Genomic DNA, 23,969 nt, shown 5'->3' on the forward strand with positions numbered 1-23,969 from the left:
AGCAAGGTGAAAGAGGGCTGTGAGGGGATGCCTTGAATGTCAAACTGGGAACCCCAGAGAACACAGGTTCTGAGCTCCCTGCTTCCCCCTGCAGGACCCCTGAGCTGATCCTACCCCTTTCTGGCCAGTGGAAGGCTGCTGCCCTCTCCAGCTCACCAGGGCTACCATTCCCAGCTTCCTTCCTGAGAGGACTCCTGGAGACCATCCCTTTGTGTGCAAGCAAATGTCATCCCTAGTGGATGGGCCACAGGGGTGGGCTCCATTCCCACTGATTGGCTTCCAGCCCAGTGGGGTCTGGGAACCAAACAAAGGGTACACTGACCTGCAAGAGCCAGGGAGTGGCAAGGCAGGGTGCAAAGCTAATTTCATCTGTGTGTGTTTTCCTTTCTCAGTCCACATTGGCCAGGTCTGTGATCCCAACTGTCCCTCATCTTTACTTACTGGAATCAGAATGGCCCTCTGGTGTTACTGCCTCTTCTGTCTTCTGGTATCTGAGCTTCTGTGGGGAGGAGAGTTTGGGGGAGGAGGTCAAAAGGGATGCAAACTGTAGGGTTTCACACCATGAAGTCACTATAAAGGTTACACAGGGGCTGGGGTTGTGGCTCAGCGGTACAGCGCTCACCTAGCATGTGCGAGGCCCTGGGTTCGATCCTCAGCACCACATAAATTAAATAAATAAAATAAAGGCATTGTGTCCAACTATACCAAACAAATAAATATTTTTTTTAAAAAAAGTTTCACAAGATAAGCCCCTGGCACAGAAATAAAATAAAAGCACCCAGTAGGACTGGTGTTGTGGCTCAGTGGTAGAGCACTTGCCTAGCATGTGCAAGGCAATCCCCAAACACATACACACACACACACACACACACTAGGTGGCATGCCTCTCACATTCAATCAGCTTGTTTATGCCTGGTAAGGGGGAAAGGCTCAGGGCAGTGAAGTGCCCTGCCCAAGACCAACAGCACAGCCTGCAGCTTCCACTGCTCCCCCTGAAGCACACAGTAGGGATTCAATAATTGCACACAGGCAGTGGGGTGGCTGTTCCAGCTCCCACCTGTCTTCTCTCTCAGATCAGGAGTCTCTCTGGGACCTGTTCCAACTCCCCAGGTGAAACAAGGCGCCCTTGGGTGGCAGGTTGGTAAGAGAGATCACCCCCTGAAGCCCCTCCCCCAGGAACTGCCCGTGATCCCAGTGGCACTGGCCTGGAACTCCAAGGAAGGGAGGAGAGGGTATTTAGTTCAGACCAAGAACTGGGCGGAATGCTTCACTCCTGACCATCTCATTCCCGTTGTACAGATTTGGAGAGCCACTGCAGGGGAAGGACACAGGTCATAGAGCATGGCCTGGGGCCAGGGAAGCCCCATCTGATAGGCCAGCAAGACTCCTGTCCCAGTGTCCTTCACCCTACCCATACCCCAGAGTGTGAGATGCCCACAAAATGCTCTCTCGTCCCCTCTGTCCTCTCCCCTTCCAGCTTCGCTGGCCCCTGGTGAGGTGGTGGAGATTTCTGATGGGGTGTGCAAGTTTCCAAAGCAGCGGCTGAGCTGGTGGCAAGCCCAAGAGTCTTGTGAGCAGCGGTTTGGCCATCTGCCAATGGGGCCCCCAGATGGGGTTCTTGCTTCGCGGCTTCGTGACCCAGTCTGGTTGGGCCAAAGAGAAATCTCCCTGCGGAGGCCCCCACGGAGGAGTGAGTGTGGACCCAGGGCCCGGGGGAGGGGAAGAGAGCTTTGGTGACATTGAGAGATAGGAGCTCACGGTGACTTGTGAAATGAACTTGGAGCAACACCCCGCTACATCTCCATATTTCCTCGCTGTGGACTGAAGTAGCGGTTGACCCAGGCTGGGGAGTTAGAAGCCCCGTTTCTTTCTTCCGGCGGCAGGGATGCACCCCAGATCTCATGAAGGGCCCCGCAGCTGGGGGATGCAGGACCCTGTGGGCAGCTGGGAAATTGAGGTCGCGGCCCTCATGTCCCCCCTCTCAAGGCGAGCGCACCACCGCGGCGCTGGTGTTCGGCGAGAAGACTGCGGACAGGGCGGCGCGGCTGAGGACGCCCCTGCCAGCTCTGGAGGCGCTGACGGCGTGCGCGCACTTGCAGTGGGACAGCAGCTCGCCCGAAGTGGCCGCGATCTTCTCCCTCGCCGCCCCAGCGCTGGTCAACGCGCTGCAGCTGCGGGCCTTCGCCGAGCCGGGCGGCGCGGTGCGGGCGGCGCTGGTGGTACGCGGGCACCACGCTCCCTTTCTCGCAGCCTTTCGCGCCGACGGCCGCTGGCACCACGTGTGCGCGACGTGGGAGCAGCGCGGGGGTCGCTGGGCGCTGTTTGCTGACGGGCGGCGGCGCGCCACGGCGCGGGGACTGGGCGCGGACCACCCGGTGCCGCCCGGTGGCATCCTGGTGCTGGGCCAGGATCAGGACTCCCCGGGCGGCGGCTTCTCGGCGCGCGACGCCTTCAGCGGCAACCTCACTGACTTCCACCTGTGGGCCCGGGTGCTGAGCCCCGCTCAGCTGCACCGCGCACGCGCCTGCGACCCGCCTCCCGACGGCCTGCTCTTCGTCTGGGACCCTGGCTCCCTGGACATCACACCCTCACTGCTGCCGCCCGTTCCGACGCGCCTTCCCTGTCCCGGTGCGCACCGCTGCCCCTGGCTGCCAGGCCCCGCCCTTTCTGCTGGCTCAACCCCCCCCCCCGCCCCCTGGCTGGTTCTGGGCCCGCCCCCTAACTCAGAGACCCCTGCCCTTCTGATTGCGTGACCCAGCTCACCCTCTGCCAACCCCGCCCTGGCTCAACTCTGGCCACTCCCTTATGCACCCTTGGACATCTGCAGAGTCCCAGTAGCCTGATTGTGTGGGTTCACCTGGGGTCTCACGTCTCCCCCTAACCCCAGAGCAGTGCATCCTGATTCCAGGTCAGGTGTGCAGGCATCTTCGAGGCCGGCACCTGTGGGTGGGTCACAGATTATAGGAAGCTAGGATATGGTTTTGACACCTCCCCTACTCTGGCCAGTGCCCTCAGAAGAGTGCCCCATGTGGAACCCAGAACCCCCCACCGAGGGCTCTGAGCTCTGCTTGCAGCCGCTGCTCTTCCTCTGCTGCTACCAGAAAGGTGCGCCCTAGCTATGCCCCTGGGCTCTCATGAAGCTAGTGGGAACAGGAGGAGCTAGTGACCAGAAGAGTGTGGGATTCTTTGAGTTTCAGGGCCTCCTCTTAGTCTAGACTACAGGGCAGCGGGATCAGACAGACCTGGGGGTGAATCCCAGTTGTGCGACCTTAGGCAAATGATTTTTGCCATTCTGTGCCTCAGTTTCCCTATCTGGCACACAGTGTGTGAGGCTTCAGACACACACCTGTGGATCTCCTCTTCCCTCCCTGGGTGGGGGTTATTGAGCAGCTGGCACCTCTGGGCAGGGGAGTTGCCCAGGGCCCAGCCTGGCATCTGCCTGTTTGCAGAGACCTATCAGCAGCTGCTGGATGTCCGGTTGTGGCCAGGACAGGATGTTATCAGCAAAGTCAATGCTTTGGCCAAGGCCATTGTGGTGAGCTTCTCTTAAGAAGGTTGGAGAGCCTGTGGGCACTGTGGGTCACCTCACACTTCAATTGCCTCACCTGTAAGGGGACACCCACTGTTCTTCAGAATTAAGGCTCCTCACGCTCCCTATTTTATAGCCTTGAAAGCTGAAAACCTATGACAAGTTAGAACTGCACCCTCCAAAAAGACCCTGGAAAAGCCCAAGTGTGGCCCCTAGGGGATCCCTTGTGACAGCCAGACAGGCAGTAACTGGCTTCTCTAACCACAGCTCCTCCCAGACCCCCTCTCTGAAGCCCCTGAGGCCCTGACCCTGGACCAGGCCTCCAGGTTCCTGGGCCTTCTGGACAGAGTCCTGGTGGAGGAGACCACTCCACTGGGGCCGGCTGCACTGCTGGCTGTCCTGCACTTCCTGAAGAGGGTGACAGCCCTTGGGGCTGGGGAGCCAGAGACCTTGACAGGGCCCTGGGAACAGCTGGGCAGGGGCGTCATGTCTGTGGCCAGCCAGATCCTGGAGAAGCAGATGGCTGGAGCGTGGCTGTCCCTCAGTGAGGTGAGGCTGCAGGGCTGGCCAGGGGCCTGGGCTCTGGTTCTGCCCTTGCTAGCAGGTTGTTGTGTCGTCTTAGGCTCAAGTGGGCACCCAGTTTTAGGCTCCATCTCCCCATCCCTTGGGAGAAGCTCCTCTTTTTCATCTACTTTATAAGCTGAACTTCCACTTGAACCACAGTGTCTGTATTTTAAAATCATTAAGAGCCACTAGTCAATAAGGGCCTTCCCCATATCCAAGAATCTGCTTACCGCCACAAGTGGCAGGTCCTCTGTGCTGAGTGGTCGGACCATCTTGTCTGCCGAAACAGCAAACACTCTGGAGAACAGGAAAGATGCCATCTGGTTGGAGAGGGTGATGGATACCTCATCCTGGCAAAAATGGCCATAGGCCTAGGAGTGATTGGCCCAGAGAAGGGAGGAAGCCAGAGCTCATGGACATTGCCTGCCAATCTCTGGGGCTAAAGGAGCACATGTGGTCCCCCTGTGGCCTCAGAGGATGGAATTAGGACCAGGGTGTGGGGTTAGGGTGGAAATGGCATGACCCAGGAGGCTGGCTCCATAGAATGAGTCACCTGGACCTATAATGAGCCCCCCCCATTCGGGGAAGCATTCAAGTCCAGGAGTTGGAGGCACTGAGGTAGATGGAGAAGAGACGGAGGCTGGAAAATGGGGGTCCTCACTCCTGCCTTGCTCAGGCAGTGGAGTTACCGGTGAACACGTGACTTGCCCGCCGCCTCCCTCTCCTGCTCTCTCCCCTCTCTGAGAAGAGCAGGGCCACCTCTCAGAACATTGAGCCTGGTAACCCCAGGTCAGGGCTGGTGGCAGTGGGTGTGGGACGTGAAAAGGAATTGAGCTGTGGCTTCCTGCCAGGTGGTCGGTGGACCTATGGCCCTGGTGGCGAGCATGCAGCGCCTGGCACCCCTGCTGAGTACAGTGCTGACCTCTGAGCAGCCCCGAATGTCCATCCAGCACCATCATGCAGGTGAGCCTGCTGCCCATCCTCCCACTGGGCTTAGAGGACCCTCCTCTGTTTTCCTGCCTTTGCCCGAGCTGCAGCCTCCATCCAAAATGCCTTTTCTCCCGGAAAACTCCTATGCGTTCTTCAGAACCCAGCTTGAGCATCAAGTGCTCTAGGAAGCCTTTCCTAGTTTGAGTTCCTCTTGATGGCTCCTCCCTCCTCAGTTACCCCAGCATCTTGAACGTGTCTCTCCTTGCATTTGTGGTTATTATAAGATTGTCCCCTCTGCCTGATACCCCTGAGTGTCAGGGCTGTTTCTGAGCCATCTCTGCCTCAGGCCCAGGTCCACAGTCTGAGTGTCAATTGAGTGGGGGCACACCTAGAGTGGACCTTCAGGCACCAACTTGTCCCTCAGGTACCCGGTGTCTTGTGGTGCTCACTGTATTCAGGTCCCGTCTCCCAGGGAACTCCCCCTTCTCAGCGACCCTCTCTCCTGGACTTGGAGAAATCCCATTTACCTGGGAAAAATGGCCGAGCCTCTCTGAGATGGAATGGTGGAAGGGCAGCTTGTCAGAAAGACCTCATTCCAATGGGGACAGCCACCAGCCCCGTTTGATCCTAGGCCTGGAGGTGCGGAGCCTACACCTGAGGGAGGCCAGCGCTGGGGGCTACATATTCACGATGCCTGGTGGGCATCCAGAGGGGCCCGGCCACATCCACATTCCCGCAGGTGAAGTGAGGCGGCTCCTCGGGAAAGGTGGGTGAGAGGAGGGGTGGCTGGGTCCTGCGGGGGTCCCCCCAGACCTCAGTTCTGATGTTGTCAGCCATGCTACTTCGAATGAGTGACCTCATCTGTGGTGACCCTATTAGCTGGGTGGGGTGGCGCAATACCTGTAGTCCCAGCTACTCAGGAGGCTAGCCTGGGACACTCAGTGAGACTTTGTCTCAAAATACAAAATAAAAAGGGCTGGGGATGTAGCTCAGTGGTAAAGCACCCCTGGGTTCAATACCCAGTACCAAAAAGGAGGAGGAGGAGGAGGAGGAGGAGGAGGAGGAGGAGGAGGAGGAGGAGGAGGCAGCAGCGGCAGTGGTGGGGGCTGGTGCAACCTGGCTCACCCCACACCTGTGGTCCTTGCCTGGTGGGTTGTTATGAGGGTGAAAGCATCGACCACATCATAGTGTCAAATGAATCTCCTCCACTGACCCTACACATTTTTTCTCAGAGATGGATGGTCAAGGAAGCCCCCCACCCTTAGTCCCAGGGGCAAAGATTAGGGCAAGGGACAAAGGGATTTGGAGCTGCAAGGCTAGGTGCATGGCTATGGCTATTCTCTGTCACTTGTTAGCTAAGTGATCTTAGGGAAGTCATTTAACCCCTTTGAGCCTCAGTTTCCCTATCTGTAAAGTGGGGAGAGCACTGCATTCAGAGCCAGCCAGTGCTTGCTCAGTCACCAGGCGGGGGCTTGGGTCCCCTTCCCACTCAGACAGGCCTCTCTGGAGTCACCATGATCCACAGCTGGTTCACCTCCAGTGTCTTCCAGTACGCCCTGGGGGTGCCTGCCCTGAAACCCCAGGCCTCTGACAGCTCAGAGGAGGCCGACAGGATGCAGAGGTGAGTGGGCCCCACCCAGCAGGCTGCCAGAGGGCTGTGTTCTCTTCACAGGGGAGGCCAGTCCTCCATCCCACCCAGAGTCCCCTTCTGGTGGGCAGATCTTGGCAGGCCAGGGTCCCTTTCCTATCCCCACCCTCTGGGCCTGCCGGCTCACCCCATATCTGAGGTCCTGTCTTCTGTGTTGAGACACAGAAGGAACAGGGCTCACCAGCGAGTTCCCAGGGAAGACTGGAACCCAACACCCCAAGACCCAGCACAGGGCTTTCCCAGATGTTTGGACACACATCTGGGCATGACCTCTCCCTGCTACCACCACCCCTAAAGGCTCCCTTTCTCCCACAGGTTCCTGAGCACACAGGTGGGGTCAGCCATCCTCTCCTCCGAGGTGTGGGACGCCGTCGGGGAGGTCAGCACGGCCGTGACCTTTCACCTGCAGCACCAGGCCCAGGTACTGGTGGTCCTTCTGGGGAAGAGCCCCCAGGCATGCTTGCTCCAGTTCTCCACCCAACCCCCCAATATTGTTCACTGGACGACCAAGGTCTAGACACACCCAAGAAACAATATTTCCCTGGGAACGGTCCCCGCCGTCCTCAAGGGAATGGGAAGGGAAGCCAAGGATGGTGAGCTCTCTACCTGCCGGCCGCCTCCGATAAGCAGCGTTCATTTCACCCTCCAGCTGCTTCCTGTGGCCCTCGGAGAGGCCATGTGATTGGCCTCAGCCTTAAATGGCAGGTGGGGTTCATTCCAGAGCTGTGTAACTTGAAGAACCAAATCACGCTGGTCAGCCACTGAAGCGTGTGCACGGGTGACGTTCAGGGTCTTCCCTGCAGTGTGCATGGTGGGAATGAAAACAGACCCCTCTGCGGGTGCAGCTCAGTGGTAGGGTGCTTGCTTGCCAGGCAGGAGGCCCTGGGTTCCACCCCCAGCACCACAGAGAACAAGCCACCTCCTATGTCAATCTGTAGTGCACCGCTTAGAAAGCCCCAGGGAGCTGCCCACAGGACTGGTCAGCCGATGTGACGTAAAGAGCGAGGTATTCCTCTATAAACTGACACAGAAAGATCTCTAAGACTTGTCTTTTGATTTTATCACATGTAATTTCCAGACACCTACTTCTCCCTTTTGAAATATCAGAATATTTCAGAGAAAGCTTTCGTCTCCCTTGCTTACAACCAGTAATTCTGCACACACACATTCCACAGTTTACTGTTTTTGCATACCCTCCCAAGACTTTTGAGCAATCAGTTTGATTAAAGTGTCCGTCGTCCCTTAGCATCCATGAGGAACTGGTTCTATGACCCCCTCAATGATGTATCAAAATCCAAGAATGGGGGCTGGGGTTGTGGCTCAGTGGTAAAGTGCTTGCCTGGCACGTGGGAGGCACTGGGTTTGATCCTCAGCACCACATTAAAAATAAACAAAAATAAAACAAAGGTATTGTGCCATCTACAACTAAAAAAAAATTTTTTTAATCCAAGGAAGCTCAAGCTGAAATAATAGTTGCAATAACCTACATAAATCCTTTCATACACTTTAAATCACTTCTAGATTATTTGTAATACCTAATACAATGTCACTGCTCACTGCTACATAAATGGTTGTTATTATAGTGTATAGTTTAGGGAATAATGACAAGAAAAAAGTCATGTTCAGTACAGATGCAATTAAAAAATATTTTCCATTCACAGTTGAACCTGAGGATACAGAGGCTGGAGGGTATAGAGCATGCAATCTGACGAGCCTTGACCTCTGTGTGTTCCCCTGTACCACTACCCCAGTCAAGGTACACAACACTTCCAACTTCCCAAAAGGCTTCTTTGGGCCTCTCTTGTGCCAGTCAGTTGTCCATACCAGGATGTCACTGCTCTGCTTTCCATGACCATGGATCATGCCTGCCTTCGCTGGAGCTTCATACAATGCAATCACTGTATGCGTTGAGGTCTGGATTCTCTTGCTCTCCTTTTTACTGCTAAGTAGTATTCCACCACATTGGCATATTAGCATTTGTTTTTCCATTTGAGCTCTTGTCCGTGAATCTGCTATAAGGACTCACATACAAGTCTTTTTTGCGAACATGAGATTTCTTTCTATTGGGTACATTCCAGAAAGCCAACTTGCTGGGTTGCATGATAAACACATCTTAACCTGCTAAGAGACTGTCAACCTGTTGTCCCCAGTGTTCGTGCCATTCATGTTCCCATCAGCAACATGAAAGTCCCATTTGTTCCACATCTTGGCCAACATCTTTTTTTCCCCTTCTTCCTTTCTTCTTTCTGTGGTACTGGGGGTTGAACCCAGGGGTGCTCTACCGTTGAGTCATACCCCCAACCCTTTTTGCTTTTTATTTTGAGACAATATCTTACTAAGTTGCCCAGTCTGGCCTCAGACTTGCAATCCTCCTGCCTCAGCTCCCTGAGTCGATAGGATTACTGCGCCCAACCTGTCAGCCTTCTTCCTGGTTATATATTGATACCTCATTATGTTTTAAGATTGCAATTCCTTGAAGACCAAAGATTTTGAGCATCTTTTCATAGACATGTTGAGCATTCATATATCTTTTGTTAAATGTATGTTCAAATCTTTTGTTCTGTTATCAAATTATAAGATTTCTTTATATATTCTGGATATAAATCCTTTTTCAGATATGTGTTTTGTGAATATTTCTCCTAGTATACAGCTTGTCCCCCCCCCCCTTTTTTTTGGTACCAGGGATTGAACTCAGAGTCACTCGACTACTGAGCCACATCCCCAGCCCTATTTTGTATTTTATTTAGAGACAGGGTCTCACTGAACTGCTTAGTGCCTTGCTTTTGCTGAGGCTGGCTTTGAACTTGTGATCCTCCTGCCTCAGCTTCCCGAGCTACTGGCATTACAGGAGTGTGCCACCACACCCAGCTTCATGCTTGTGTATTCTAAGAAAGCATTGCTAATCCTCACGTCATAAAGATATTTTTAAAGAAGTTTATCATTGTAGCTTCTATATGCAGGTCTTTTGTTTCAGTTAATTTCTGTTTATTAAGCAAGTTAAGGATCAAAGTTTATGTCTCCCTTATGGATATCCAGTTCCAATACCATTTGTTGAAAAGATTCTATCCCCTATTGATTATCTTGACATCTTTGTTGAAAATAGATTGTCCAGATATGTGTAGATTATTTCTGTGCTCCTTATTTTGTTCCATTGACCGTACGTCTGTCCCTGCACTAATCCCATACTGTCCTGATTAATGAGTCTGTAGAATAAATTACAGTCAGGTAATAGAAGCCCTTCAACTTTTTATTTTTTTCAAATTTGCTTTGGCTATCCTAAGATGTTTACACTTCCAAAAAATATTAGAATTTGCTTGTCATTATTGATGGAAAAAATCTTTTGGGATTTTTGACTGAGATTTCATTGAATCCATATTATTGAGTTGAGAGAACTGGTATCTTAGTAATGAGTCTTCTGATTCATGATCAGGGCTTAACCCTCTATTTATTTAGGTTAAATTTCTCTCAGCATTGATATATAGTTTCAAGTGTGCAGCTCTTCAAGATATCTTGTTAAATATATTCCAAAGTATTTCATATTTTTACATGTGAATTGTTGTCTTAATTTTATTTTATTTATTCATTCATTCATTTGTCCATTGTTCAGTGCTGGGGATCAAGCCTGGAGCCTTGCAAATGCTAGGCAGGTGCTATACTACCGAACCTCCTTGATTTAATTTTAACTTAATTTAATTGTAAATTAATTTTAAAATTAAAATTTAATTTTAAAAGTTTCGTTTTTTGTAGTTGTAGATGGAAAGAATGCCTTTATTTTATTTGAGACAAGATCTTGCTAAGTTGCCCAGTGGTACTGAGGATCAAACCCAGTGCCTCATGCATGCTAGGCAAGTGCTCTGCCACTGAGCTACAGCCCCAGCTCTAAAATTTATTTTTAAATCCTTTATTGCTAGTATATAGAACACAATTGCTTTATATAGGAATACAATTGGCACAATGACATTGTACCCTGAAACCTTGCTGAATTCACTTTGCCTTTCTAGTAGCTATCTTCTAGAGTCCTTGGAATTTTTTATATTGATCTTGTTGTTGCAAAGATAGTTTTGTTTTCCCCTTTCCAATCTATGTCATTTTCCTTTTCTTGTCCTATTGCAATGGCAAGAATTTCTAGTTCAGTGTTAATAACAGTAGTGAGGTCAGGATCCTTTTGTTGTTCCCCATCATAGAAGCATAGCATCCAGTCTTTCACCATGTAAGTGTGATGTTAGCTATGAGGTTTTATAGATGCCCTTTATTGGACTAATTTCTTTGCTTTTCTGGCTTGCTGAGAATTTTTATCAGGAATGGTTCTGAATTTTGTCAAATGCTTTTCCCACTTTGACATGATCCTATGGTTTTCTCTTTTATTATGTTAACGCAGTAAATTGCATCAGTTGATTTTCAAATGTTAAGCCTATCTTGGATTCCTGGGATCAATTCCCCCTAGTTATGGTATTATCCTCTGAATAATTGTTGGATTAAATTTCTAATATTTTGTTAATGATTTTTGAGTTTATGTTCATGAATAATGTGTTCTGTAGTTTATTATAACATGATTGTTGTCAATCATAGTTACCTTACCATGCTACATAAAACATTAGATTTTCTAGTATTCCTATCCACCTATACTCCTACCCAACTATCCTCCTGTACCTGCTAACCATCTTCAAAGGACCAACTTTTGAGATTATATTTATGTATTTTATTAATATGACTTAAAAATAAAATATCCTCATTGTGGCAAGTTTGGGAAATGTAGAAAAGGATAAAGATGACTAAACACTATTAACTAAACACTATTACTCAGATATAACCAATATGAACATTTTGGTGTATTTACCTTTAATCTTTATCTGGGCATACAACACAATTATTATTATTATTTTAATTTTTTTTTAGTTGTCAATGGTCCTTTATTTTATTTATTTGTATGTGGTGCTGAGGATCAAACCCAGTGCCTCACACATGCTAGGCAAGTGCTCTGCCACTGAGCCCCAGCCCCAGCCCACAACACAATTACTTTTTAAAGGTGAAAAAATATATATATTTAGAATCAGCCAGCTGGACTCAGTTTAGATGACCCCATTTTGTTGGTGACATCCAGAGCATGTCATCATCAGGAGCTGGTCGAACACACACCTTATCAGGCCGGCCTGACCAGGATGTTGACCTTGGCCACATCCTTGTCACAGAGCTTCACCTCCATCTGGCGCTCGGTGGCCTTGACGTCCACAGTGCGCATGCGCACAGTGTCTGTGGTCTTCTCTCGTCCTCGCAGAAGGCTCCGTGGTCAGGGCAGCTTGAGGCTGCATGGTGGTCAGGCTTGCTCCTTGGGCGAGCGCTCTTCAGAGGATGTCAGCTGTCGCCAGAGCAGCAGCGTCTCGGGCTGCCAAAAGATGTGCACCTCTTCTTTTGTGCCCGGCGATACCTTGTGGCACTGCCTTCTTGGCCTTCAGAGTGTGACTGTCTTTGCCTTCGAGAGGGAGGAGCGCCCTTCTCCACCTCAGGCGCCACCTTAGTGAAAAGGTCCACTATGAATATTTCTTTCCTTTTGCAAAACCAAGGACCTTGCTCTCTCAACGGAGCCAGCCAGCGGTTGTGGGTTGGTTTGTCGTTCTCTGCAGCTGTTTTCTGCATTGTCTCAGTCACAGGTGGCCCTTCACCGACCTGTCACTTGCTGCTCAATCCTCGCATGGGGAGGCCTGGGTTGTTGTGGGTTCAGAACCCACAACCACTCTCTTCTGCAGGGAATGGTCCAGAGTGAGCATGATCCTCCCCTAAGCCCAGGAGCCCTGCCCCACCCTGCACACATCTTCTCTCATAGTCAGTTTGATTCTGGTGACTGCTTCCTGGTGTGGGGGCATGAGACACAGATAGTCTTGTCCTTTTTTTTTAATATTTGTTTTTTAGTTGTAGTTGGACACAACACCTTTATTTCACTTGTTTATTTTTGTATGTGGTGCTGAGGATCAAACCCAGGGTCTCGCACGTGCGAGGCGAGTGCTCTACGGCTGAGCCACAACCCCAGCCCAAGTCTTGTGACTTTTGAGTGCACAGCTACATTTATATTTCAGTTTGCACCCCTTGAAAATGCCACCAGTCATACAATAAGAACCCATTTTTGAAAGTATAGGGTGGCTTGATTTGTGTTCTTGGTCCAGGGAAAAATACTATGAATGGATACACAGGACGAGACTTTGGTCAAATCAACCCAGGAAACAGTAAGTTCTCTGGAGCCTTCATCACAAAGTGGGAAAAGGGCCATTGATCAAGCCGAGGCCCAGTCTCTGCTCCAAGCCGAATGATCTGGAGCAAACTAAGCCCCCTCTCTGAGCTTTGGTTTCCTCATCTGAAATGACATATTCTTATCCTATCTCCTAGGTTGCTGTGACAATCAAATACAATAAAGGACATGAAAGTGCTTGGCGAAACACCAAGTGAGGTGACATTGCTGTTACCTTTCCCAGTCAGGACAAACAGCCCAAGTCCCAAGCAGACTGCCCTTACTGCTTGGACTAGGGTTAATACCAGAGGTTGCCTGATGGCTTTTTACTGCTTATTGACATCTTATAAAATCTATATTGTTGCCAGGCCTGGTGGCACATGCCTGAATCCCGGCTACTTAGGAGGCTGAGGCAGGAGGATTACAAATTTAAGGCTAGTCTCAGCAACTTAACAAGACTCTGTCTCAAAAAATAAAAGGGTTAAACCCTTGAGCTCAACCCCCAGTAGTGCCAAAAAAGAAAGGAAAAAAAAAAATAACTATATTGTTGTCCTTGTTCAATTTCACAAGAGCTAACATGTTCATTATAATGCATTCGAGATCTGACCACCGTTAGGTCAGCTGTGTGTTTTCATAGGACGCACAGCTTAATTCTGTCCCAAGGTGGCCTCATGACACCGAGCTGCATCATGTTCTGCAACTTTTTCTTAACTGAACAACAAATCATGGAGGTCTTTCTGCATCAATAAATAGAGACCCCTTGATCTGACAGTCACAGAGCACCCTGGGAGGGAGGAGTCACCGGTGTGACCTGCTCCCCAGGATGGCCGCCGTGCCTTCCCTTCTGCCCTGCACCAGTGTTCCTCTCCACACTGGACAGCCCTTGGTCCCCAAAACACAGGGTCCTCAGCACCTGCTGTCCCGCTCCATCCTTCTGGCCTCGCCCTCCTGACACACTTGGGCCCTGTGCCCCACACGTGTTCATGCACGGCCCGTCCCTGTGTCCCGTCCAGGCCTTCCCTCAGAAGCTGGTGGAGCCCGTCTGTGCTTTCTGGAACTTCAGCATCAGGTGAGTGTCCACTTCCACGTTTTTAAAATACAGTCTTAAAAAAAAAAAGAGAGAGAGAAAAAGAAAGACATCTACTCTGCTTGCAAATTAGGCAGGACCCAAGTGTAATTGGGGCCTCCAAAAACTGCCTTGTGGGGAGATTCCAGGCCCCACCCAGCTCCAGGGCAAGCTGGGGCAGGAGAATGCGTTTCCCAGCGGGTAGTGAGCTCCCCGTCGTGGGAGGTGTGGGAGGGAGGCCACACTCACCCTATGAGGTGCCAAGGAGACTTGTCTGTTAAATGGGTGTCAGACTTGGGGGCCAGGCCCAAGGTCACTGAGATTAGAGGAGGCTGCAGGGATTAGCATCAACTCCCCTGCTGGACCTTTACCTGAGGGAGTGGAAGCAGTGACACCTGCTTGGTCATTAGGGTGATCCCTGGTCTCAGCCTGTCCCCTACCATCCCTGAGATGGTTAAGCACATTCGGTTAAGGCCCAGGGGGGGCAGTGGTAGGTCACAGTCACACAGCCAGCTAAGGGCAGGGCAGCAATGGACCCCAGGCTCTGGGAGGCTCTCCCCTGCCTGCTCCCTGAGGCCCCCCATGTCCACTGGGTCTCAGCAGCCCTCTGTTCCCTCCCCACCCCGAAGCCCACACACAGGGGGTTCCTGGGCCACCGCGGGCTGCTCCGTGCTCTCCCTGTACCAGGACTCCACTGCCTGCTTCTGCAACCACAGCACCAGCTTCGCTGTCCTGTTGCAGGTGTACGACATCCAGGTGAGTGCAGGGGGGAGGGGCAGCAGGGGTCTTAAAGGATGAACAGGAATGACGCAGAAGGGCAGGGGGAGGGGTCCCAAGCTCAGGGAGGAGGGGACCCCCACTGGACAGAGGGAGGAAAGCAGGTCAAAGACCAAAGTCTGGCCCCTGCCCAGTGGCGCACGCCTGGAATCCCAGAGGCTCAGGAGGCTGAGGCAGGGGGATCGCAAGTTCAAAGCCAGCCTCAGCAACAGTGAGGCACTAAGCAACTCAGTGAGACCCGTCTCTAAACAAAATACAAAATCAGGTCTGGGATGTGGCTCTGTGGTGGAGTGCCCCTGAGTTCAATCCCCAGTACCAGAAAACAAGAACAAAAACAAAAAAGTCTGGACCACTAGGAATGGGGGGGCTTGGCCCTGAGAGGGAACAGGTGGGTAATGGGTGGGAGTGGCCTGTGGGTTCGAAGGGGTTTGGGTCTGGTGTTCAGTCGAGTGTCTCTGCTGGAGATGCAGAGCCAGAGGGCAAAGCCAGGGGCCTTGGTGAGGCTGAAGTAAGAGGAGGCTCCGCCAAGAGAGGCCCAAGTCCCTGAATGCCAGCGGGACAGGTTGGGGGGACCAAACTCCAGGAGACCCAGAGGCTGGGCTCCATGGAGCTGGAAAGGACTCCAGGGTCACTTGCTAGGAGGTCAAGTTGGAAGGGCTGGAGCCTCTGGGAGGCCGGGTCACTTGGAGTTTTGGGAATACCCTAGAAAGACATCATCAAACACATTTTTTTTTTCCTATAAAAACAGAGCTTGGACATTTCTCCATGTCACAAACAACCCATCCACAGCCCTGTTTCTTTTTTTATTACAGGGGTACATACCGTGGGGGTTGTTGGTACATATTTGAACATACACACGATCACCAACATAACAACATAATGGGGCCAGTGTCACTCCAGCTCTCCCCCTTCCCTCCCTCTCTCACCCCTTGGTCCCTTTCCTCTACTGATGTCCCTTAGATTTCCGCGGGACCCGCCCCCACCTTTCTTTACCTCTCTAGCTTCCGCACAGGAGAGAAAACCTGCAACCCTTGACCTTCTGAGTCTGACTTACTTCAGGTGACATGATGGTGTCCAGTTCCATCCATTTTCCTGAAAATGACATAATTTTCCTTATGCCACAGCCCATTCCTAGTGACCATCCCGCGGTACCCATGGCGAGCTGTCTCTCCTGTGGAGTCCCCCCCTCCCCGTGGGCACGTCAGCTGCTTCCAGCTCTCGCTCTCCACGCTGGCGGACCTGGGCTTATGGGGCCAGGATGGAGAACCAGCAGGAGAGACGCGTGTGCACATGCTCACTTATTAAGGGCCTACTGTGTGCAAGCCTGGACCTTGAAGGCTGGTGCTGGGAGAGTCTGTTCTAGGTCCGGTGGCAACAGTGTCCTTTCTGTCCCTCTCCACAGAGAGGCCCCGAGGAGGAGTCACTTCTGAGGACCCTCTCGTTTGCGGGCTGTGGCGTGTCCCTCTGCGCCCTTGCTACCACCTTCTTGCTCTTCCTGGCAGCTGGGTGAGGACAGCTCCTGGCACCTCACCCTCATGGGCCTGCATGGCTCTCAGTCCATTCCTCTTCCCAGTGGCCTTGGTGGGAGGTCTCCCCTTGGGGCCTGCTGGGTCCCAGGCAGAGCCGCCTTCTCTGCTCCATGAGCCCAGCCGCAGGGGACCTGGCAGGATGGGGTCTGAGAGCGCTTGGGGACTGTTGTGCTGTCCTTGTTACCAACTCCTCTGCCTGTCCAGGGTCCCCAAGTCAGAGAGGACCACAGTCCACAAGAACCTCACCTTCTCCCTGGCCTCTGCTGAGGGCTTCCTCATGGCCAGTGAGCGGGCAAAGGACAACAAGGTGGGCAGACAGCAGATGGACTTGCAAGGACCCAGGGAAGCAACTGGGGCCCTTTCTGGATGTCCCTCGCCCTTGACATCTTCAGCTGGCTGCATTCCCCTGGGGAAGAGCTGGCCCAGAGAGGAAAGGTCCTGGGTGGTGGGGCCCAAGGCCTGCCTGGGGCCCTCGCCCACTGGCCCCTGTTTGGGTTGTCATGCCAGGCACGAGAGTGGGACCCAGGGTGGGCTGTGCCAGAGCTGACCTCACTGGGGACACTCCACCCTCCCGCAGGTGGCATGTGTGGCTGTCACAGCTGCCATGCACTTTCTCTTTTTGGTGGCATTCTCCTGGATGCTGGTGGAGGGGCTGCTGCTATGGAACAAGGTGGTAGCCGTGAGCCTGCGCCCAGGTCCCAGGATGAGGCTCTACTATGTCATAGGCTGGGGTGAGACCCCCACTCTCCACTCTTGCTCTGTTCTTCCCAGCTGTGCCCCCACACGGCCTCTGTGGCCACTCAACACCACCTCATGCCCAGTACCACCTAGGCCCATCTCCACCTGGTGCCTGCCACCACCCAGCACCCAGCACCACTCAGCACCCAGTACCACTCAGCACCCAGCTCCCCACACCACTCAGCACCCAGCACCACTCAGCACCCAGCACCACTCAGTAAGGATCTCTGATAAGAGCTCAGTTTTCTCAGTTCTCTACCCTACCCCAGTTCCTCTTTTATATATATGGACCTTTATGTGGTGCTGAGAATTGAACCCAGCGCCTCACTCATGCTAGACAAGCGCTCTACTACTGAGCCACAACCCCAGCGCCCCTGTTCCTCTTTCTTAATCCTCCTCCACCTCAACAACCTCAGCTTCCACCTCCAGCCCTGCCCCCAATCCACAACCTGCACCAACTCCCAGACCTAAGCCTTCAACCCGATCTCAGCTTCCCCACTCCCCAAATCCTCATGGCTCCAATGCCACCCCAACAGTGCCAGCCCCTAGCCCTGCGCCCCAGTCTCCCCAGGGTCCCCAGGCAGTTGCTACCAGGGCTGTGGCTGCTGCTTGGGAGTAAGAGCTGTACCCTGCAGAGAAGACCCACTCCTCCTTTCCCTAGGCATGCCCGTGGTCATCGTGGCCATCACCCTGGCCCTGAGACCCCATGACTATGTGGCCGCCGGACACTGCTGGCTTGATGTGCACGCAGACACCATCTGGGCCTTCGCGGGGCCGGTGCTCCTCGTGCTGATGGTGAGCTGGGGGGGGGTTGAAGGGCGGGCCGCGTTCGGGATGAGAGGACCCCTTCTCCCACTGACGCCAGGTCTCCAGGCCAACACCTACATCCTGTTCCGCGTGGTGATGGTCACCGTGTCCAGCGCCCGCCGCCGTGCCCGCATGCTGAGCCCGCAGCCTGGCCTGCGGCAGCAGATCAAGATACAGATGTGGTGAGGCCCAGCTTGGGAAGGTGGCGGGACAAGCAGAGCCGCCCGAGGCCCACTGGTGTGAGCATGTGTGTGCACCCTGGGGGTGTGGCTGTGTGGGTGTGAGGAGTGCCCGCAGGTATGCACACGTGTCCTTGCTTACGTGTCACACACACCCATGCATGTCATGTGAGGATGGCCATCGATCCAGAGTGACTCAGTGGGACACCAGCCACTGCCCTGGGGCTCCCTGTCTGCAGAAGGCACTGATAGCCTTCTAGGGACAAGGTGAGGGACCCCAGAATCAGATAACCCCCAGAAGTTCAGGGTGAGGTTCTGGGTCCCTACCCCTGTCAAGAACCCCATCACTCTCCCTGCTGGGAAGGGGCCCCTGCCTTCTTCCGCTCCCCTTTCTCCACCACGGGCAGGCAGCCAAGTCAGGGAGACCCCAAAAAGCCCAGAGCCCGAGATCTTCCTGGAGAGAGAAAAGGGAAGCCCTTTGGACTCTGTGCACCTGTCCCCTGCCCAGGTCTCCTTCTGGGTACCTGCCCCCATTTGTTCAAACCAGGTTTGGTTCTGGGACCCTCTGTCTCCAGTGTCACCATCTGTTCTTCATGCCACCTCTGGGTATTTGGTAAGGGGCAGCAGAGTCCAGAAGATTCTAGCTACCCCCAAGTCCTACCTGTGCTGTGGTCCCTGTCTGCATGTCCCACCCCTCTCCAGGCACTTCTCAGGTGCCACCCTCCCTGAAGGGAGTGCCCCAGCCCCCTCAGCCCTGCCCACTGTCCCACAGGGCCACAGTGAAACCGGTACTGGTCCTTCTGCCCATCCTGGGCCTAACTTGGCTGGTCGGCATCCTGGTGCATCTCAGCTCGGCCTGGGCCTACGTTGCTGTGGGCCTCAATTCCTTCCAGGTACCTCTAGGCTCCGGCCCATCTGGACTGGGGCTCTGACACTCAGGAACCCAGAGGGGACACCTGGTTTGTCAGGCAGGGAGCAGCCCTGGGGCCTGATTCCAGAGTGTGGCTTCTCAACCACTGGGGTGGTCAGACATGACCACAGAGGGGCCCAGGCATGCTCCTGGCGAGGGTGCCCTGCCCCAGTCACTCACCCACCTGTGCCCCGTGCGGGCCTTCTACTTGCTCCCTTGGAACTCAAATTTGGGGAAGACAGCCAAGATCCAGAATAGGAACTGACATGTTGGTGGGGGCTGAGGCAGGGAGGGGTGGGGGTGCTAGCCCCCTTGTCCTCTCCCCTGGGCCTTGGGACTCCACCACATGCCAGGCAGGAGTGGAGAGGGAGAGGACAGAAAGGGGACACTGCTAGGGGTCGGTGGGGGCCACACCCAGGGGCACCCTGCATTGCACACTCCAGAGTGGCCGCATCCTCCCTCTCCATCGCTGTGGGGGCGGGACCACTGGTCAGGGCCAGGCCCAGCTCTGAGCCGTCTCCTGGCTGTGTCTTGCTCCTGTCACCCCACCTCCAGCCTCTGTCTTAGGCACAACCTCTGCCCTTGGGACAGTGACTGGGACACAGTCCCCCCTGGTGTGGGGATAGGGCTTGACATCTGTGTGTGTGTCTCTGCTGTGACCTGGGGACCACAAGGCAGGAGGCCAGGCTGGGGTGGGGCTGGGCGGTGTCTCAGGGTTTGATTTCGGGTCTGTCCCCAGGGGCCCTACATCTTCCTGGTCTATGCTGCCTACAATGGGGAGGTGAGTCGGGGTCCTAGGGCTGCAGGGAGGTGGGTCACGGTGGGACCTTCAGAACCCTCCCCTACAGGCCCAACGTGGGGCGCAAGTGTCTGGGGCCTGACCTCTGCATGTCCCGCAGGTGCGGAGCGCCCTGCAGAGGATGACCGAGAAGAAGGCTGTGGGTCAGGCAGGGCCCAGCGCTGTCACCATCTCCTGTGGGACCTGCTCGGGCCCCTCTAGCCAGCAGCCTCCAGGTCCCTGGGAGGCGCCCCGGACTCCACCAAGAAGACACGTGGCTCTCAGAGGTCAGATCTCAGCACCTTTTGGTCCCCGTGCTATGGCAGAACAGTGACCATGGCGATCCTATTAGCCCATTTGAAAGACAGGAAACAGAGGCCCTGGACAGTCCTCGAACAAACGTGGGCAGGAAATGGCTTTAAACTGGCTTGTCAAGGGCTGGGGTGTGGCTCAGCGGTGGAGCTAGCTACCTAGCTAACCTAGGGCCCCATCCCCAGCACCAGACACATGACTCCTGGGGCCCAGCCAGAGGAGGGGTGGGACTAGCTGGGGTGACCTGAGTGTCCATGCAGGGGGTGTTGGGGGATTCCTGCAGACAGGTGAGTGGATGGGCTTGGGGCCCTGAGGCAGGGCATGGGTTAAAAGACCTCACGTCCTGTCTACGGTCCAGTCCCAACCCCCAGCGAGCCCCCTGCATCCCCCTGGGCTTCAGTGTCCTCCTCACTAACCTGGGTAAAGCTTTGAGTGGATTCCTGGACTGTGAGATCATGAGGACCCCACCCAGTGTGGGGAGCAGGGAGAGGGCTTCCTGCTCCGGTCTCAGAAATCGCCCTGATCCCATGTTCTTCCCCCTACTAGGGATCCACGGCCCCAGAATCCCCACAGCCTTCTCTTCTATTGCAGAACCCGAGAGACCGGTGAGGCTGGGACAGGCCTGGCCCCAGGGGACCAGCAAGTGTGGCCGACAGGGTTGGGGAAGCCACAGGGAGTAGGGTCCGGTGGGGTGGGGGCTTCTCCTGGGGTCCTGTCCCTCAGTTCTGGGCTGAAAGGCCCTGGAGCAGCAGAGAGCTGCAGCCTGTGGGTGGCACAACTGAAGGTCAAGGCCACTGGGGTTGAGGGAGGAGGAGTCACCAAGGTTTCTGGGGGTGGGGGTGGGGTTTCCCAGGGGAAGGGAGGAGGAACCCAGGCCACCCTGTTCCCCTCTCCTCAGGCTGTGGAGCTAACAGCATTCAAGGCTTCAGGTATGGCCACCTTGGGGGGTTCCCCTACCCCCTTTGGTCCTGGACACCCCTCACCCCCCTTTATCAGGATAGAAGTAATTGGAGAAGCAACCACACCCACCTTCCACAATTTAAGGAGCCCTGACCTCACTCTATTCCCTGATAGTGTCTGAGAGTCTCCCTTTAGGACACTGGACTGTGCAGGGACAAGGCAGAGCTCTTGGGGAGAGGGTCACTTAAGGGTGAGGTTGGAGGAAACCTTCCCAGACCCGGTCCTCCCTGCAGGGGCAGTGAACAAGAAGCCTGCCCTCTGTCCACTCTCCCTGGTCCCCAGTCCTGCTGCCCAGCCTCCTGCCCTGAGGGCCCTTCCAAACCCAGTGAGGAACAGTGCTTCCCTCCATGCCTGCAGACAGCCTGGCAAGACTGGGGACATCCCAGGCCAGGTCCAGGAGCTCAGGCTGGCCCCAGGGGAGCTGTCTCTACAGCTCCCTCAGCCTTTCTAAGTCTTGGGTCTCACAAACTGAGGCGGACACTGGCCAGACTCACATTTTTTTTTTTTTAATCCTGGGGATTGAACCTAGGGGCACTTAACCACTGAGCCACATCACCCCATCCTCAGCACTTTTTTATTTTGAGGCAGAATCTCACTAAGTTGTTTAGGGCCTCTCTAAATTGATAAGGCCTGCCTCGAATTTGTGATCCTTCTGCCTCAGGCTCCCAGGTTCCTGGGATTACAGGCATGGGCTACCACACCTGGCACACACTATTTCCAGCAAGGGGTGAGAAGCCTTTTTCTGGGAGCTCTTACTGGGGCCCAGTGCCATACCAAACCCCAGACATCTTCTCATTTTAATCCAGTGGCCTGGGAAGAGGCTATGCTGCGTTCCTCCCATGGCACGTTGAGCAAACTGAGGCACAGAAAGGAGCAGCACCTAGCTAGAGTCAGAGGCAGAGCTGGGGGCAGGCCCACCCATACAGATGGGAGAACTGAGGCCCTGCCATAGTCATATGAGTGTGAGCCCCAGCACAAGAGAACCCAGGTCTGTGTGACTCTCCAGCTGTGCTCAGTCCCTTGGAGGCTCAGCTTCCCCAGCTGCAAAACGGGCCGGAAGCGCCCCCTGCAGGCGGGTCGAGGAGGAGCAGGGCTGGCGCAGGGCGATCCGAGGGGCGGGGCCTCGGCCCCACGGGCCCCGCCCCCATCCGCACTCGCGGGCTCAGAGCATCTGCGGGAACAAGAGCCGCAGCGCGCCTCTGCGCTCAAGTGACAGCGCCTTTGTCTCTGCTGAATATGTGTGTTGCTAAGGCCGCTCGTAGCAACGGAGCGGCTTCCACCTCGGCCCCACCCTCCAGACCCCAACCTTGGCCTGGTCCCCCAACGCTCCCGCTTCTACCCCTCACCCCAGCCAGCAGCCCACTCAGACAGTGTGCGGGGGAGTGAAGGCTGTAGCTGCACGTCCCTCGAGGTGCCGCCCGCCCCTCCAGAAAGCCCATGGAGCCCGGGGTAACGCAGGTGTTCTCAGGGTGAGAAATCGAGGCTCAGAGGCCATTAAGAGGCTCCCCAGGGTGGCCCAAGCCTGGATTCCCACCCAGGTCTTCCCCCAGCCTTCCTTCCCAGACTCCTCCCCATCTTAGCGGTTTTGGGTCACTGGGCCGCTTTCCTCCCAGGTTTCTAGAGAGTGTCCAGGGGCTTTCCTGCAAGCCCCTCCCCAGCTCACCTGGCCTGGGGACACCCTCCCAGGACCCCCAATCTGGATAAGAGGCACAGCTGGCAGCCTCAAGGGACAGAAGAGCAGCCCTGGATCAGCTACTCCCAGCTTGAGTGTGGACCCCTCCTGGGGCTCCCGCTAACCCCAGCATGACCCACTGTCCCCTCTTCCTGAGATTTGTCCCTGTCCACCTGTGCCAGGTTCCGACATGCCCTGCAGTGTCTGGTAATAAACAGTACTGTTGAGATGCTTCCTGTCCCTGTCTGGGGGTCCTCCTGGTCTGGGGAGCAGGAGAAGATTCCAGGCGCCCTGGGAAGAGTGAGGGAGTGGGAACAGCTTCCACTTTGGCTTTGGCACTCAGCCTTGTCACTAGGGTGGATGCAGTCAACATTTATTACCACCTGCGCTGGCAGGGCGGAGCCTTTTCTCACCCACAGCTGCGGGTCCTCACCTCGGCCCTGAGACCAGCCTCTCCTGTCTTGTGCAGAGGAGGATGCTCCATGATTCAGATCTGGGGTCTCCTGGTCATGTAGTGCAGCGGGCAGCTGCAGGTGGTGTGAGTGGCAGTCTGCTCAGAAGAGCTCTCTGGCAACCACAGCCATCCTGAGGAGGCTGGGGCTTGCTGGGGTCTGGTGGGAGTCATTTTGTGGAATCAGACCCTGCCACCACCCACTGTGCCACCAGGGGCAAGACTCTTCTCCAAGTCTGGGCCTCTTCTTGGGTAGAAAGGTGGAGGAGCGGTGGTTATGTTAGGGCTTAACACCAGGCTTAAGGCCAAGGAGGGCCCAGGGCTGGGACTTGCCAGGCAGAGGCTACCAACACCACCCTCCCCAAGCCAGAATCAGAGCTGCTGTGGGGGCTGGCGGGGCAACAAGGCGGTGGAATTGAACTGGGCAGGGCACCTGGGGCCCGTGACTGCCTGCGTTTTCCGTGTCCCCTGACTCCTTCCCCTCTCTTTCAGAAGGCTCCTGTCTCCCTTAAACCAATCACAAAGGCTAGGAGGGCACTGCAAAGGCGGGGACCAAGGAGTCCTTTCCAGCCCTGTCCTGTTTCATACTCTTCCCCCTCACACAAACCCTCTTCACTCTCCAGTCAAACACACCTGCTGACCTCCTCATCCCTTTGCTCTCATGCTATTCCATCTCCCTGGACTGCCCCCAACTTCCTTCGAGCCAGTGAACTCCTAGGCATCCTTCAAACCCCAATTTGAATGACAGCTATAAAGCCTTCCTGTCCCTTCTCCCATCCTCCCAGGAACAGACTCAATCACTTACTCATCTCATCTGGCTCAGTTACATGAGCCAAATCATCCCATCAGATTACAATCTGAGTAAGACAGTCTCCTCCTCCAACACTGCACATTGCAGG

General features: G+C 54.5%; 1 protein-coding gene across 1 annotated transcript; it reads left to right on the forward strand.

Annotated features, from left to right (window-relative positions):
* The first annotated feature begins 451 nt into the window (after positions 1-451).
* Positions 452-22,400, forward strand: Adgrd2 (adhesion G protein-coupled receptor D2). Its single transcript, XM_077797363.1, has 23 exons — positions 452-487; positions 1,074-1,137; positions 1,478-1,690; positions 1,987-2,628; positions 3,007-3,105; positions 3,450-3,535; positions 3,797-4,078; positions 4,945-5,056; positions 5,655-5,789; positions 6,521-6,644; positions 6,987-7,092; positions 14,558-14,713; positions 16,137-16,240; positions 16,468-16,570; positions 16,841-16,994; positions 17,663-17,796; positions 17,875-17,990; positions 18,760-18,880; positions 19,637-19,678; positions 19,797-19,962; positions 20,534-20,592; positions 21,954-22,156; positions 22,199-22,400. The coding sequence occupies exons 1-23, from the start codon at positions 452-454 to the stop codon at positions 22,398-22,400; spliced, it is 3,459 nt and encodes a 1,152-aa protein (XP_077653489.1).
* The last annotated feature ends 1,569 nt before the right edge of the window (positions 22,401-23,969 follow it).

The sequence above is a fragment of the Urocitellus parryii genome, chromosome 4, assembly GCF_045843805.1.
Source record: "Urocitellus parryii isolate mUroPar1 chromosome 4, mUroPar1.hap1, whole genome shotgun sequence".
Lineage (NCBI taxonomy): Eukaryota > Metazoa > Chordata > Mammalia > Rodentia > Sciuridae > Urocitellus > Urocitellus parryii.